Source organism: Nothobranchius furzeri, chromosome 9 (assembly GCF_043380555.1).
Source record: "Nothobranchius furzeri strain GRZ-AD chromosome 9, NfurGRZ-RIMD1, whole genome shotgun sequence".
Classification (NCBI taxonomy): domain Eukaryota; kingdom Metazoa; phylum Chordata; class Actinopteri; order Cyprinodontiformes; family Nothobranchiidae; genus Nothobranchius; species Nothobranchius furzeri.
This window is the reverse complement of record NC_091749.1, coordinates 65,981,235-65,995,901: the sequence shown is the minus strand read 5'-3', so window position 1 is coordinate 65,995,901 and position 14,667 is coordinate 65,981,235. Positions and strand designations below refer to the sequence as shown.

General features: G+C 45.2%; 1 protein-coding gene across 3 annotated transcripts in view; it reads left to right on the top strand.

The window, feature by feature from the left end:
- plekhg4 (pleckstrin homology domain containing, family G (with RhoGef domain) member 4) overlaps positions 1-14,667 on the top strand; it is a 66,582-nt gene that overhangs the window by 42,505 nt on the left and 9,410 nt on the right. For 2 of the 3 annotated variants that reach the window (XM_070555050.1, XM_070555049.1), the window contains exons 6-10: positions 10,579-10,767; positions 11,471-11,594; positions 11,672-11,765; positions 12,027-12,113; positions 12,740-12,856. In XM_070555050.1, coding sequence (XP_070411151.1) covers positions 10,579-10,767; positions 11,471-11,594; positions 11,672-11,765; positions 12,027-12,113; positions 12,740-12,856 — 611 coding nt within the window. The remainder of the gene's footprint in view (positions 1-10,578; positions 10,768-11,470; positions 11,595-11,671; positions 11,766-12,026; positions 12,114-12,739; positions 12,857-14,667) is intronic. The other variant, XM_070555051.1, reaches the window with a different exon arrangement.

Sequence of the window (14,667 nt, the reverse complement as noted above, 5' to 3'; positions counted from 1 at the left end):
GATACCGTTGATGTGGATGGGTTGGTGTTCCCTGACTGGTCGTTTCCGGTAGTCCACTATCATTTCTTTGGTTTTGCTGATGTTGAGAGACAGGCTATTATCCAGGCACCACTCATGCAATGCCATCACCTCCTCTCTATAGGCCGTCTCATCATTCCCTGTGATGAGGCCTATGATGGTCGTATCATCCGCAAACTTGATGACGATGTTGGACTCATGTTTAGCAACACAGTCGTGCGTGAACAAGGAATATAGGAGGGGGCTAAGCACACAACCCTGGGGCTTACCTGTGTTTAGGATGAGTGATGATGAAGTGTGTTTACCCACTCTCACCACCTGGGGCCTGTTTGTAAGGAAGTTTAGAATCCATCTGCAGATCGGTGTTCCCAGCCCAAGGTCGACAAGCTTCGTGGCAAGTTTTGAGGGGATAATGGTGTTAAATGCCGAGCTGTAGTCGATGAAGAGCATTCTTGCATATGTATTCCCTTTCTCCAGGTGAGTGAGGGTGGTATGTGTTGCTAGGGCGATGGCATCCTCTGTAGCTCTGTTTGTCCTATAGGCAAACTGAAGAGGGTCCAGTGTGTCAGGGAGAGAGGAGCAGATGTGACATTTGACCAGCCGCTCCAGGCACTTCATGATGACGGATGTCAGCGCCACAGGACGGTAGTCATTCAGACAGGAGACCACTGATTTTTTGGGAACAGGAATGATGGTGGATGCTTTGAGGGACGTGGGGACCAACGACTGCCTCAGGGAGAGGTTGAAGATGTTGGTAAACACCTCTGCCAGCTCGTCTGCACACACTCTGAGTAGCAGGCCTGGGATGCCGTCCGGTCCTGGAGCTTTGTGAGGATTGACCTTTTTAAAGGTCCATCTCACAGCTTCTGTTTTCAGAGTTAAGGGTACAGCCCCACTGTCCTCCTGAGGGTAGAGGATCTGCTCTCCGTTATCTGCATCAAAACGAGCATAAAAGTTGTTGAGCTCGTCTGCGAGAGATGCAGTGAGCTGAACATCAACTGTGCTGACCTTCTTGTAATCAGTGATGCAGCGCAGTCCATTCCACAGTCGCCTGGTGTCGAAGCTGTGGTAGCTGGACTCCGTTTTGTTCCTGTAGTCCTTCTTGGCCTTTTTTATGGACTTTCGGAGGTCATACCTGGCTGCTTTATATGCATCAGCATCCCCGGAATTAAAGGCAGAGGTCCGCACTTTTAACTTGGTGCGGACGTCTTTGTTCACCCAGGGTTTCTGATTTGGATATATGCGGACAGTGGTTTTTGTGATGATTTCATCCATGCTCTTCCCAATATATCCAATGACAGAGTCCGTGAGCTCATTGATGTTACCATCAGCTGCATCCACAAATATCTGCCAGTCAGTTGTCTCAAAGCAGTCCTGCAGGACCCCCTCAACCTCGCTGTCCCATTTGTGAACAACCCTGGAAGCTGGTTTTTCCTGTTTTAGTCTTTGTCTGTATGCAGGCAGCAGCAGAATGGAACAGTGGTCAGCCTTACCAAAAGCTGGGCGGGGGAGGGGTTTGTAACACTCTTTGAAAGGAGTGTAACAATGGTCCAATGTTTGATCACCTCTTGTGGGAAAGGAGATGTGCTGATAGTACTTAGGGAGAACCTTCTCCATGTTGGCTCTATTGAAGTCTCCCAGCACAATAAAGGCAGCTTCTGGATTAATATTCTCAGGTCCAGTAATGATGTCATACAGTTCGTCCATAGCCGTAACTCTATTTGCGTGTGGTGGAATGTACACAGCTGAGAGGAGAACTGAGCTGAACTCCCTCGGGAGGTAAAAAGGCTTGACTTTAATGGACAGCAGCTCGAGGCTCTGAGAGCAGTAAGATTTAATAATACTCACGTCTCTAGCCCACAAGGAGTTAACCATAAAGCATAAATTTGTAGTCCAGGTTGAGGACGCTGATTGGACGGTAACTCCCACATTCTTGCCTATCTTTTCCCTCTTTTGGGATAACAGGAATAGTTGCCTCCCTCCAAGAGGATGGGATTACTCCCTCCTGTAGGGTTCAATTAAATGACTTAAGAAGTATGGGGACTAATTCTGCCCTCAAACAGCGATACCAATGTGAACTGAAACCATCCGGGCCAACTGCCTTTCCTGGTTTTAGTCTGGAGATAGCTGTATTAATTTCCCTTGCCGAAATGGGGTGTCTTAAATACTCATTTTGGGGACCCAGGAGTGCAGGTAGTTCTAAAGAACTAAGAAAGGCATCAATACTACTCTCCTCTGTCGCAGTGGGTTGTCAATGCAATTTCCTAAAGAAATTTTCAAAACATTGGTGGATGTTTTCTAATTCTGTTGGCAGGTTACTAATTTTAGGATCTTTGATTTGGTAGATCGTATTTTCCTCCCTTTGTTTGCATAATTTATAAGCCAGGTATTTTTCAGATTTCCCTCCTAACTCGTAATATTTCTGCCTCAAAAAGATGCAATTGTTTTGGGCCTCTTGTGTAAAAATATAATTTATTTCACCCTGTAAATGCCTGATTTCCTGCTTTATAGTAGGATTTGGAGAGTCAACATCTGCCTGTTGTTTCAACTTAAAATTCGCCTGTAAATCGGCTAATTTCTACCCTTTGATCCTCTTAAAGTGGGAGGCGATAGAAATTAACTTACCTCCCATTACCGCTTTGAGCGTGTCCAATAGAATAGTTGGGGATACCTCTCCCGTGTCATTGGTTTCCAAAAATTCTTTAATGTCCGCCTTTATTTTGGAAACTACAGTTGAATCATTAAATAGGTGTGAATTAAATTTCCACAGAGTGGTACGCTTTTTCAAAGCCACCAGTAGAGATAAAGAGATAGGGCTATGATCAGATAAATCCCTTGTTAATATATCGCATTCCATGACCCTAAATCTATCTGCATTGAACATAAAAAAATAATCCAGCCTTGTATATACTTTAAAGGAACCTGAGTAATGAGTAAAATCTTTAGTAGATGGGTGGCGATCTCTCCAAACGTCCATTATTCCCATCTCTAGCATATAGCTACAGACTTTTCTGGTGAGAGGTGTCTGATTAGTCGGGTTAGATGAGTCCATTCTAGGATCAAGCCTTAGATTAAAATCCCCCACAGACAACTGTCCCACTGGAGTCCAACATTAAATCAAAAATATTCCTGTAGAAAGGCCAATCACTCCCAGGTGGGGCGTAAACATTTAGAACTGTAATTTCAAACCCATCTATCCTACCTGTTACTCTAAGAAATCTCCCTTCCTCGTCGCATACTTCAGAGATGTGCTCATAATTTAGAGAACAGAGATAACTATAGCCACACCCCTCATGTGTTTAGTTTGGACGGAAGAAGAGAATACGTATTTAAACCCTTTCTTGTCAGTCTTAAATGGTCTGTTTGGTTCATGTGTGTCTCCTGAAGCAATGCGATTTGGGCCTTCTCTTTCCTTAATTTAGACAATATTTTACTCATCTTGATCATATTCAAAACCCCGTTAACATTGAAAGAAAGAAATTTTACTGACTGACTACTCATTAAAATATATTAACCCAACACACAGCATAAACTCAATAGCAGCAGGCAACCCCCCTTACAAAGAAAGCAAGTATCAACAATTGAACACGACTGGAGCTTAAAAGCTCCTGGGCTGACTTCCAACAGTGGATCTCTTCCACTGTCACCCTCAAAGTTTGAAGGGAAACCCCTTTTTACTCCTAGAGTTAGGGGGCCTTCCATCATAACAGCGGTCATAGCAAAGGGACACCTCACCCAACCTAGCTCGACATAAATTATAATTCACCATATTGTCCAGTAACAACCACGTAACAAAGTCATTTCCCCCCTCGCCTGTAAACTTGCAGCTTCTCTCTGTAGTCTGGGACCCCTCGGTTCTGTCGCAGGCGTCGACCTCCAACTCCCTGCCACAGCACACACCTTTATAGTTTTTCTCTGGGATTCCCCGGGGGGGCAATCACCTTCACGGGCAGACCCCGACTCGCCAGGTCCGCCATTGCCTCCTCCACGGTGTTATAGGTTTTCGCTTCTTCAAAAAACACCTTAAGCCGCGCCGGGTACAGGGTCCTGAACCGAAGATTCTTCTCCTTAAGACCTTTCGAGTCTCCGCATATTCCCTCCTCATAGCCATGATCTCAGGGGGGTAGTCATGGTTGAGGCTGATCTTGTTAGAATTCAGCATGAAACATTTCTTCTGCCAGGCCAGCGTCAACACTTCTTCTTTAATAGTAAAACACAGGAATTTTACCAGGATCGATCTGGGTTGGGAACCATCCGGAGGGGGTGGTGAAAGCGCTCGGTGTGCTCTCTGAATCTGTAGCGCCGTTGAAGGAGAGATGCTGAGGTTCTCCCGAAGCAGCTTCTCCACAAAATGGGCCATAGATGGAGCTCCCGTTTCTGCCCCCTCTGGTACGCCGTATAGCCTGAGCGACTCCCTCCTCGAGTAGGCCTCCAGCGAGGTCAGTTTAGCTTGAAGCCTTTCTTGCATTGTTAATATCTCGGCCATAATCTCGTCTGTGTTTTGGAGCTCATTTTCGTGTTCAGACACCCTGGTTTCCACCTCGTTGAGTCATGCGTTAGCTTTATCCAACTCGCCTCTTATTTCCAATAGTTGCGATTTCGTGTCTGCGAAATTCTTTCACCTCCTTGCCAATGCCTCTCAGCTCTTTCAATATCATCGTCAAGCTGACCGGGTCCTCCTCATCTTCAGTCCCATGACCCTCCCCACTCGGAGTGGGAGAGTAGCTTCTGCTAGCCCCGGGGGAGCTAGCGTTAGCGTCGTCTGCTAGCTGCGAGTCGCCGTCTTCAGCTCGTTCAGCAGTTGACTTCTTGGCCTTTTTGTTTTTTTTTCTGGACGTCATTTATGCCCCCTTATTGTCTTAGATTGCACTTCGCTAGTTAAAGTTTTCGCTTTGGGGCAGTTTCGATAAGTTTCAGTCGAGAGCCCCCCTGCTAAGATGCCATCCGCACCAGGACCGGAACCGGAAGCTCGTTCCTGCTTATTTTAAGAATTCTGTAATCCACCCACTTTAAAAAGACAATCTTGGTCCATCTTTTTGTAGCAGCTTCAGTCTTATCTCTAAACTTCTGTTCATCTCCAAGATCTTGGAAAAGGTTGTGGCTAAACAACTCACAGCTGCTCTTGATGAACATAACATCTATGATAGTTTCCAGCCAGGTTTTCTTAGAGCTCATTCTACTGAAACAGCTCTTCTTAGGGTCTCTGATGACCTTCTGGCTCACAGTGATGCAGGGGACTGTTCTTATTTTTATTTTTTTTACCGTGTCCTGTCTGGCTGTGAAGCAAACAGAATTAATGCTGGTGACAAGCCTTACAGATTTACTCTCAGGTGGAGCATCAAAGCTTCTGCTTTTAATGTCACGCCTGATCCTTAAAACTTTATTGTTATTGTTTTTTGAATGCTTTGTAATTCCGACCAGACACGGAGACAGAGGTGAAAGAGAAAGGAAGAGACAAAAGGAGGAGGGGGGGGGTCCACAAAAACAAACAATCAATGCTTCTAGACCTGCAGAAGGAGAGAAAAAAAAGAAAAAGAAAAGGGACACACAACAATACAACAGGAGCAAGCTATCACTGTGCCAACCTGATGAGGAAATATAAAAACATTGTTTTACTGAACATTCACGATAATAAATCACAGTGTATTAAAGAGCAAGTCACCCCCAAATAAACTTTTTTTTGCTGATAAACTAAATAAACGAGTGTCTAATCGTGCTGCAGACACGTCTAGTCAATAATTTGGCACTTCAGTGCATCTTAGTTAAAATTTATTCTGCCTAAAACTGGCAGTGTTGTGCCGTTGTCAGGTAAAAACTCTGAACTATATTTGAATTTAAATCTGCCACCGCTATTGGCTAAGAGGTATGCTATGATGTAAACTGGTACATTATGATGTTACAGTGCTGTCGTGAGCCTGTGTGTGTGTGTGTGTGTGTGTGTGTGTGTGTGTGTGTGTAACTCCCTCCAAGTTGAAAACGGACACAAGGCGTTCTTGAATTTTGACTGGCATTTATTGCACACAGGTGCCACCAACGGTGCCGTGAGAACTGTACAAATGACATAGAATAATCAATTTCCACAATAAATCGTTCTCATAGAGAATAAACAATGAAACACTAATACACAAGATAAAACACTCACAATTTACATTTACAAATTACCCGTGACCACCATAGACTCGACAGTTCTGTCACAAACAAACATCTTATTTTCCCATCACGACATAAACACACACATTGCATACCTCATTGGCCGCATTAACTTGCAGGGGTTAATAAAAAGCACATCTTGCAGTGTCACTCCTTTCCACAGCTGGAAAACGTCATTGCATGCGTCTGCATAGCTCTACCAACGAATGATAGCGGTTAGCATGCTGCCGCCTATCAAGTGTGGCGTGCAACTGAAAATATTGTCAACCCCGAAACAACAAACTAAACATTGGTTCCACCCTGGAAATATTCTGTAAACCATTTAAATGTGTGCTTTTAAACCCCATAACGTATACATTATTAAAAATAAAATATTCTTAGCTTATTTATCATAACTTGAACCATAAATTATCTCAAAACTGCATGACTGTGGCTGACGGCAGCCACAGTGTGTGTGTGTGTGTGTGTGTGTGTGTGTGTGTGTGTGTGTGTGTGTATTTGTTAACAGCTCCGCCCTCTTGGTCTGCCAGACAACAGCATTTATTGCATTTTTCAAACATGAAGTGGGAGTGGAGTTGGACTCTGATAGGGGGTGACTTGCTCTTTAAGTACCAACCACAGCACCACACTCCACACCAAGTGTGACAGGGGGAGGGGAGGCGAAGATGTATAGCAGCAAAAGAAGTCCCAGGAGAGGGGAGGAGTCAAAGGCCCCACCTGACATATTCAGTCATACACAAACACAGTCACACACTCCCTCCCTCATGCTCACACATACACATGAGTGATGTTTATTTGACATGGACACAGCAATTACATTGGACGAACCAGATGCATTGTTTAGTGTGTTAGCACACGTGCTAATTTGCAACACTTGTCCATAGAACCTTTCTAAAAAGTAGACTACATTTAAATAAAATACAAAGAGATCAACAATAAATCAAAGAGAAAACAGATTAAAATTGCAAACAATTTTCAATAAAAAAGAATAAAAAGAATAAAACAAGGCAATTTGAGCAGCAATGCAAGACTTTAAAACTATTCATGTAGACATTGTTGTTTAGACTTTAACCATTTTTTGAGTTCTTTGTTAAAAACGTTACTGTCCGTTTCTAGTTTTAGGTCAACAGGTAGAGACTTCCACAGTTTGGCCCCCTTTACAGAAAGAGCAGACTGACCAAAAGAAGTCTTGCACCGCGGGACGAGACAATCGCCGCAGGTGGAGGCTCGAGTGATCGTTCTATGAGAGCTCCGACGTCTGATGGCCACAGTAGAGAACAGTTTAGACAATTCATCATTTAGACAATTGAAAAAGAATCTTAGAGTGCTATAATTAATAAAATTTTCAAAAGTGAGAAGATTATGTTTCCTTAAAATACGGCAATGATGCCATTTCAATGGTTTCTGGTCCATAATTTTTATTGCTTGCTTGTATATTAAGACTATAGGTTTTAGAGTGGTGGCAGAAGCCTGTGACCATGATGTAATGCAGTATGATAAGTGGGGAAAGATCAGTGCATGCATGTACAGTTTAGCAGTTTGGTGTGACAGGTTCCTTCTGATAAAACGGAAGCAGTTTAAATTTGTTTTAACCTTATTACAGACGTGCTTAACCTGACTGTCAAATTTTAGGTGTTTGTCTAGGATGATCCCAAGGTACTTCACATCACTCCTTACTTCAATGATTTTCTCTTTAATCCTAACCTGAAATAGTTCCTGATCAGGCCTGTTTCTCATGGAGAAGCATATGGACACAGTTTTTTTAACATTAAGAGTTAGGTGGGATGACTCTAGCCATTCTGAGATGTCTGATAAAGCCTGCGTCAGGCGCTCTCCTGCCAGGCCAGGTGTTTTTGTGGACACATAAATGACGGTGTCATCAGCATACATCTGGCAGTTGACGCCTGAGCAGCTCATCGGAAGGTCATTAATGTACATTGTAAACAGCAATGGACCAAGCACGGATCCTTGTGGTACACCCATGTTGTTTGCAAGCAAACTTGACTTGACCTCATTAACCCTAACACACTGCTGTCTACCCTCCAGGTATGAACTGAACCATTTCAAAGCTTCAGGTGATATTTTAAATTGCATTAGTTTATTAAGTAAGATGCTATGGTTTACATACAACCAAAGACTTACAAAAATGCATGCCGGACACCCACTCATGCTCCCCATACACACCCTATTCACTCTGATCCCGGTACTGATGCACATGGGGTACAACCATTACCGGTTCCCAGAGTTCAACCCTTTCTGCTAGGGTGCTGATGAGCAGGCTCCCCTGCCCAACGCCGAGCAAAGCGACCCACCACCCCAGACCCCAGCCAGACGGCCAGATCCCCCTCCTAGCCTCCAGCCCCGTGAAGCCAAGCGACAACAGAGGTGTGCAAAGACCCCTAGTCACCCTCCACCTGCTCCAATACAGTGTTGGTGCGTGCTGATGAGGTGTATTCGTGGCTGTGGTGAGCTGGCAGTGCAGGCATCGTCTGGCCTACGCCAGCTGATGCCACCACACCACCCCTCTTCCCCCCACAGCCCTCTGTGTCAAAGTGCAGATTAAAATTGGAAGTGGGCACCGGCACCTGGGATGAGGCTGAAAGATCCCCTTGCCAAATGCCATTAAATGTGCTCACTCCCAAGGCCCTAAGTGTGTGTTTGCATGGAATGTCATTGGTGGAAGTGTTTAATGTAAAAATAAAATTGGGGGGGCAGGCTGCCACAGGAATGCGGAAATGGGGTCCATACCCGCACCTCCTTACTTGTCCACCCCCCAGGGTCCTATGTGCATGTTTGTGTGACGATGTGAGGGAGCAGGACGAGAAAAATATGTGGGGATGGGGAGGAATGGCTGGTTGACCTAAGCCCTCCAGGGAACCAGCTCCCCCACTGGCCCCAATAGGTACCTCTGTTGCCAAAATGCCACCCTGAGCATGGAGGGGATGCATTCTAATCATGCAGGGGACTGTTCTGTTCTGGTCCTGCTGGACCTGGCTGCAGCCTTTGACACTGTTGACCATCACCTGCTACTGGAGAGGCTGAGAGACTGGGTAGGCCTAGCATTCCTTCTCTGTGACCGTCTCCAAGGTTTTAGGTTTTAGGTCCTCCACCCCCTCACTCACCCATGGTGTCCCACAAGGTTCTGTGCTGGGGCGTCTACTCTGGGGCTGCATGGTGGCGCAGTTGTTAGCACTGTTGCCTCGCAGCAAGAAGTTTGCAGGTTCGAAACTCGGCTGTAGCCTTTCTGTGTGGAGTTGCATGTTCTCCCCATGCATGCGTGGGTTTCCTCCGGGTACTCCGGTTTCCCCCACAGATCACAACATGCCCTACAAGTTCTAAATTGTACGTCGTTTTGGATAAAAGCGTCTGCCAAATAAATAAACATAATAAACATAAACATACTCTTTCTCTTCTATCTGCTTCTTCTTCAGCACATCCTGAGCTCCTTTAAAGGAATCTCCTACCATCTTTATGCGGATGACATCCAACTGTACATCTCCTTTAAGCTCCATGAGATGGAGAAGCTGCAGCTGTTACACACCTGCTTAGACTCTATTAAAACCTGGATGGTGGGAGCTTTCTTCAGCTGAATGAAGATAAGACTGAGATCCTCATCTGTGCCCCAGACAAGCTGGTTCCCAAAGTCAGAGACTCTCTTGGTCAGCTTGCTTCTCACACCAAACCCTCTGTCAGGAATCTTGGTGTGATCTTTGACCCAGCTCTCACTCTGGATTCTCATGTCAGTTCTCTGGTTCGCTCTTCCTTCTTCCATCTCAGGAACATTGCTAAGCTGAGTCCCATTCTGTCCCGCTCTGAACTTGAGACAGTTCTCCACACCTTCATCTCCTCATGCTTAGACTACTGTAACTCTCTTTTCACGTGTCTGAGCAGAACCTCCCTGAACCGTCTACAGGTGGTTCAGAATGCCTGTGCTCGGCTTCTGACCAAGTCCTCCAAACACACCCACAGCTCCAGTGATCAAAGCCTACTGGTTGTGCAGCACCAGGCTAAAGACCAAAGGTGACAGATCATTTGCTGCTGTGGCCCCCAGACTCTGGACCTCTCTCCCCCTGAACCTGAGATCAGTGGACTCAGTGGTCTCCTTTAAGAAGCAGCTGAAGCCTCACCTGTTCAAGCTGACCTTTGTGTGACCTTCTGTAGATTAATCCTCACTACCTTCTTTTCACGCTGCTGTTTCTACCAATTATGACATTCTTGGGATCCCATGTTACCTTTTCTTAATAAATTCTGTCTTTCACATTTCTTTAAAATTTTCCATTTTCCCAATTTTTATTACATGATTTTTAAATATTTTTGTATTTTTTGTTCTGCCTTGTCTCTGATAATTCAGACTTCAGACTGCTTAACAGGAAGTGTTTCATTCCCACTGACAGTGTTTCCTTTCCACAGGTTCCACTCCTGTCCTTTCAGATGCCAGTGTGTCTACTGGTCCCAGTCCAGAAGAGTCTGAGAAGATTGTAGCTCCACCCACATTTCCATCAAAGCCCTCTCAGTTCTCTAAACCCTCCCATTGCCTCCAGGCTCCTCAGTCCTCCTTTTACAGTCAGCTGCTGAGATCTGGAGCTGTTTGTCTGCCTGGTAAGAAAACACAAACAAAATAAAATCTCAACATGTGCAGAAAATAATGGCAACAAATGAGTGAACCGGCTTTGTCTGTCATGGTTTAAATCTAGTTCTGTCTGAGAGTCGGCTTGAAGATAACCTGCTAACTTATGCTTATGAAGGGACACGCTGCTCTAACACACTTGATCTAGTGGTTGAATCACCTCAAGCTCTTCAGAAGCATGTCAGTCACCTGTAGCGCACATTTTCCTATCAAGTTTTTCTTAATAAAATCTGTTTTTGTAGAAATATACACACATTTTGATCCTGTTTTGCATTTAAGCAAGCTTTATAAATGAAGACTCTGGACATTTAAATGTCTATAACACCATCTCCATCTTCATATGTACATCATAACAAAAGAAAAACAAAGATGGTGGCGGCTTGTTAGAAACGGCTTTAGAATCGACGTTGAACTATTTAGAATTGGGCTTTACTTTGAGTCGAGATCAGATAGAGGCACTTTGATCGTTAATTTAGAGAAAGGATGTATTTGCGTCTTCTTCGACAGTCTATGTGGCCTGCCCCATTAATCTGTAGCGGTGAATACGTCCTGTTGTTCTTTGTCCAATAGCACACGGAGACAGATTGAAAGACAACCACAGATTCTGCTCCACGACTTATAGGACAAGCTGTATTTTTAAACCTGAGCTTTAAGCTAGTTGGTATGTTTTATCAGGAACCAGAGACCGTGGAGGACGGGTCCTGCTCACTGTCTTCTGCTCTCACTCAGTATGGTGGAACCCAAACTGTGACTCCACCATGTTGCTCCGCCTCCTGCTGTACTACACCTCCACCATCAGGTAAACAGCTGACATTTTTGACAGCGGACACACAGTTGGCATGATCTTTGTGTGACATCACTTCCTGTTTTAAACAGGGCAGAAGTGCGAGCATTAGGGCTGACGGTGTTGGCGGATGCTCGCAGTGCTGCTCCTTCTTCAGATTTGTTCTCCGCCCTAGAGTCTCTGCAGGTAGGTTTGAAAACACACACACACACACACACACACACACACACACACACACACACACACACACACACACACACACACACACACACACACACACACACACGGGTGTTCCAGGTCAAGAGTCTGATTGGTGAATAAATGCAGACACACCAGAATCCTCTTCCTTCTGCCAACATGCTGAAGTCTAATTAGGGATTGTCCAACTTCTGTGTGTGTACGTGTGCGTGTGCGTGTGCGTGTGTGTGTGTGTGTGTGTGTGTGTAGGAGGCCACACCTGGTTCAGTCCACTCTGTGTTAATCCTTGCTAACAAAGACTCTTCACTGCATCTGGACAAACCAGCTTCCACACAGGTGACTCCGCACACCTGATCACATCCTGCCTCCTGCTCATGCACAGTCTTACCCCTTCTTTCCACCGGAGCCGTCAGCAGCGCGAGTCGGCCGCGTCTCAGGAGCAGCATGTCGTGGCCCTTACGCGCCGGTTCTATTTTCTACGCGCGACGCCTCTGAAACGGGTCAAGTTCGACATTTTTGGGGAAGGAAAGACAGGAAATCAGACGCAGAAACGGAGCGAAGCTCCCGAGATTTTCAGAATAAAGAACGTACTTCCTTCCGGTTGCTTTACTTTAAAAAAAAGTTACTAACTGTGCCGCCCCGTGAGAAGTTATCACCTAGCTAGCGGTCTCCTTTGTTTTTCATGTCCGTATTGGCGATTATAAAACAGACAGAACATAAAACACAAACCTTTTGGAGCCATGTTGTAGTTTTCTCCTGCTTGTTGTTGTGTTTACTGACGAAGTCACTCGTGTGACTTTGTGCTCTGTCGGTGACAGCTGCTCCCCTGCTGCTTCGCGTCTCGTGGGATGGGCCAAGCAGCAGCTTACTCGAGCAAGACGTGCTGCTGCAGTAACGTGCTGCTGACGGCTCTGGTGGAAAGAAGGGGTTAATCACAATATGTTTGCATGTGTGTGTTGCAGGTGGAGGTGCTATGCTCATTAAAGACTTTAAGAAAACATGTGGACCTCCAGCAGCTTCCTACAGAGTTTGGAGGATTGTTCACCTTCAGACAGAGCAGCTGGATCACCTTCACATTGGTCAGAACCAGCACACACACACACTCATGCACACACACACACACGCTTAACAGTGGCAGAAAGACAAAAGTCAATATTTTAAAGTATATCTCCCTCATCTTTTGACTGGACATGGACAGCTCCCTCTTCTATGCAGTTTGATATGAAACATATCAGATGAGTTTTTTTGGTTTGTTTCACCATGTCACCAAACCCATCACTTATAGATTTATTGATCTGTTGTAGGGGTGGGCAATATAAACAATATAAGGTAGAAGCAATAGAAAATTGGGTAATGATAGTTTTTGGCTATATCGCAATCCCGCAATATCGCGATGACACATGACGTCACTAAGATGTGCACCCTGCTGACATTGGGACAACAGAATGGCAGTGACTGCAAGCATGGAGTGGGTGGAGGAGGAGGAGGCCTATATGCCTCATGTGGCATTTATTTGCCACATGAGGATATTTAAAAGCATGTCATTTTGACATATATAAACAGAGGAAAAAATATATCGCAAAAAATATCGTTACCGCACATGCTTCAAATTATATCGCAATATAGATTTGAGGCCATATCGCCCAGCCCTATGTGCTCGACACACGGGAGGCGACATCGCCTCTCCTCCATTCATTTTCAATGAGACATGCGCGACAAAGCGATAATCACGGGTCTCCCTCCTACCAAGCGAAACGCGAAAAACGTGCATCTGAAATTTTGCGCTCGTGCACGTGTCGTGCACAGGCGACCCAGCGACGCGATCCCAGAAAGTTTAAACATTTTCAACTTTTCATCGCTGTCGCTCGGACGAGGACCAATCAACGGAGATTTCATTCACTGACCAATGAGCGGACCGGATGCTCCGTACACCTCCGAGCAAACATGGAGGAGAAGTTGATTATTATTATGTTTTATAGTAAAATCAGGAGTAAGATTTCACATAACTCTAGCAGCACCTTGTGAAACATCACATCTACCACTTTATTAACTCTGAACCGCTTAAATAACCTTAATTCCCTCCAACCTGACACAGCCACACAAAACAACGGAAGTTTCGATTTCGCCATGGAACAGAACGCGTAGACGGCTTTGCCGCTGCCGCGGATCGCCTCCCGTGTGTCAGGTAATAAAAGCGACGGCGACAAATTTCGCTGATCGCGGTCGTTTGTCGCCTCCCGTGTGTCGAGCCCATTAATCTTTTGTCACCCCAACTCGCCTTGATGCAGCACAGGTATGTAAAACAGGACCCAAGCAGTCAGAGGAACACATCTCAACTCAACGCTGTCATTCCAAACTCACTACAGCTAACCCGGAGCTAAACTCACTACAGCACTTTTCCGGAACTGCGCTGCTCTGGGCGGCTGCATGTTGGAGTAGCTCTGTTGACTTTATGTAAGTTTTGCCTTTTCTTGGGCATTTTTTCTTCTAGTTTCTCAAGAAAAACGGTATTTTTTGGAAACTTTACTTTTCTGTTTCTGGTGCTGTGAAGCTTGGAGGATTTTTACTGCTATTTTTTAGCTTTTTTCACTTTTTGAGCATTTGTTATGATGCGTAACCATGGCAACAAGCTGTTTACAATCCGGAGCAGCTGATTAACATTGGAAAGGCTGAAATAATACCTCAACTGAAGCCACAAATCCCAAATGAGCTAAAACGTAAAAAGCGTGGATGCAGAGCGGGAGCAAAACGGAGACAGAGAAAGAGGAAATTCAAACCATCTCTTCCATCGATCATAATGGGCAATGTGAGATCACTGGACAACAAGATGGAGGAACTCCAAGCCCTTTCAAGGACTCAGCCAGAGTTTCGGCAGTTTTGGAACCACTGG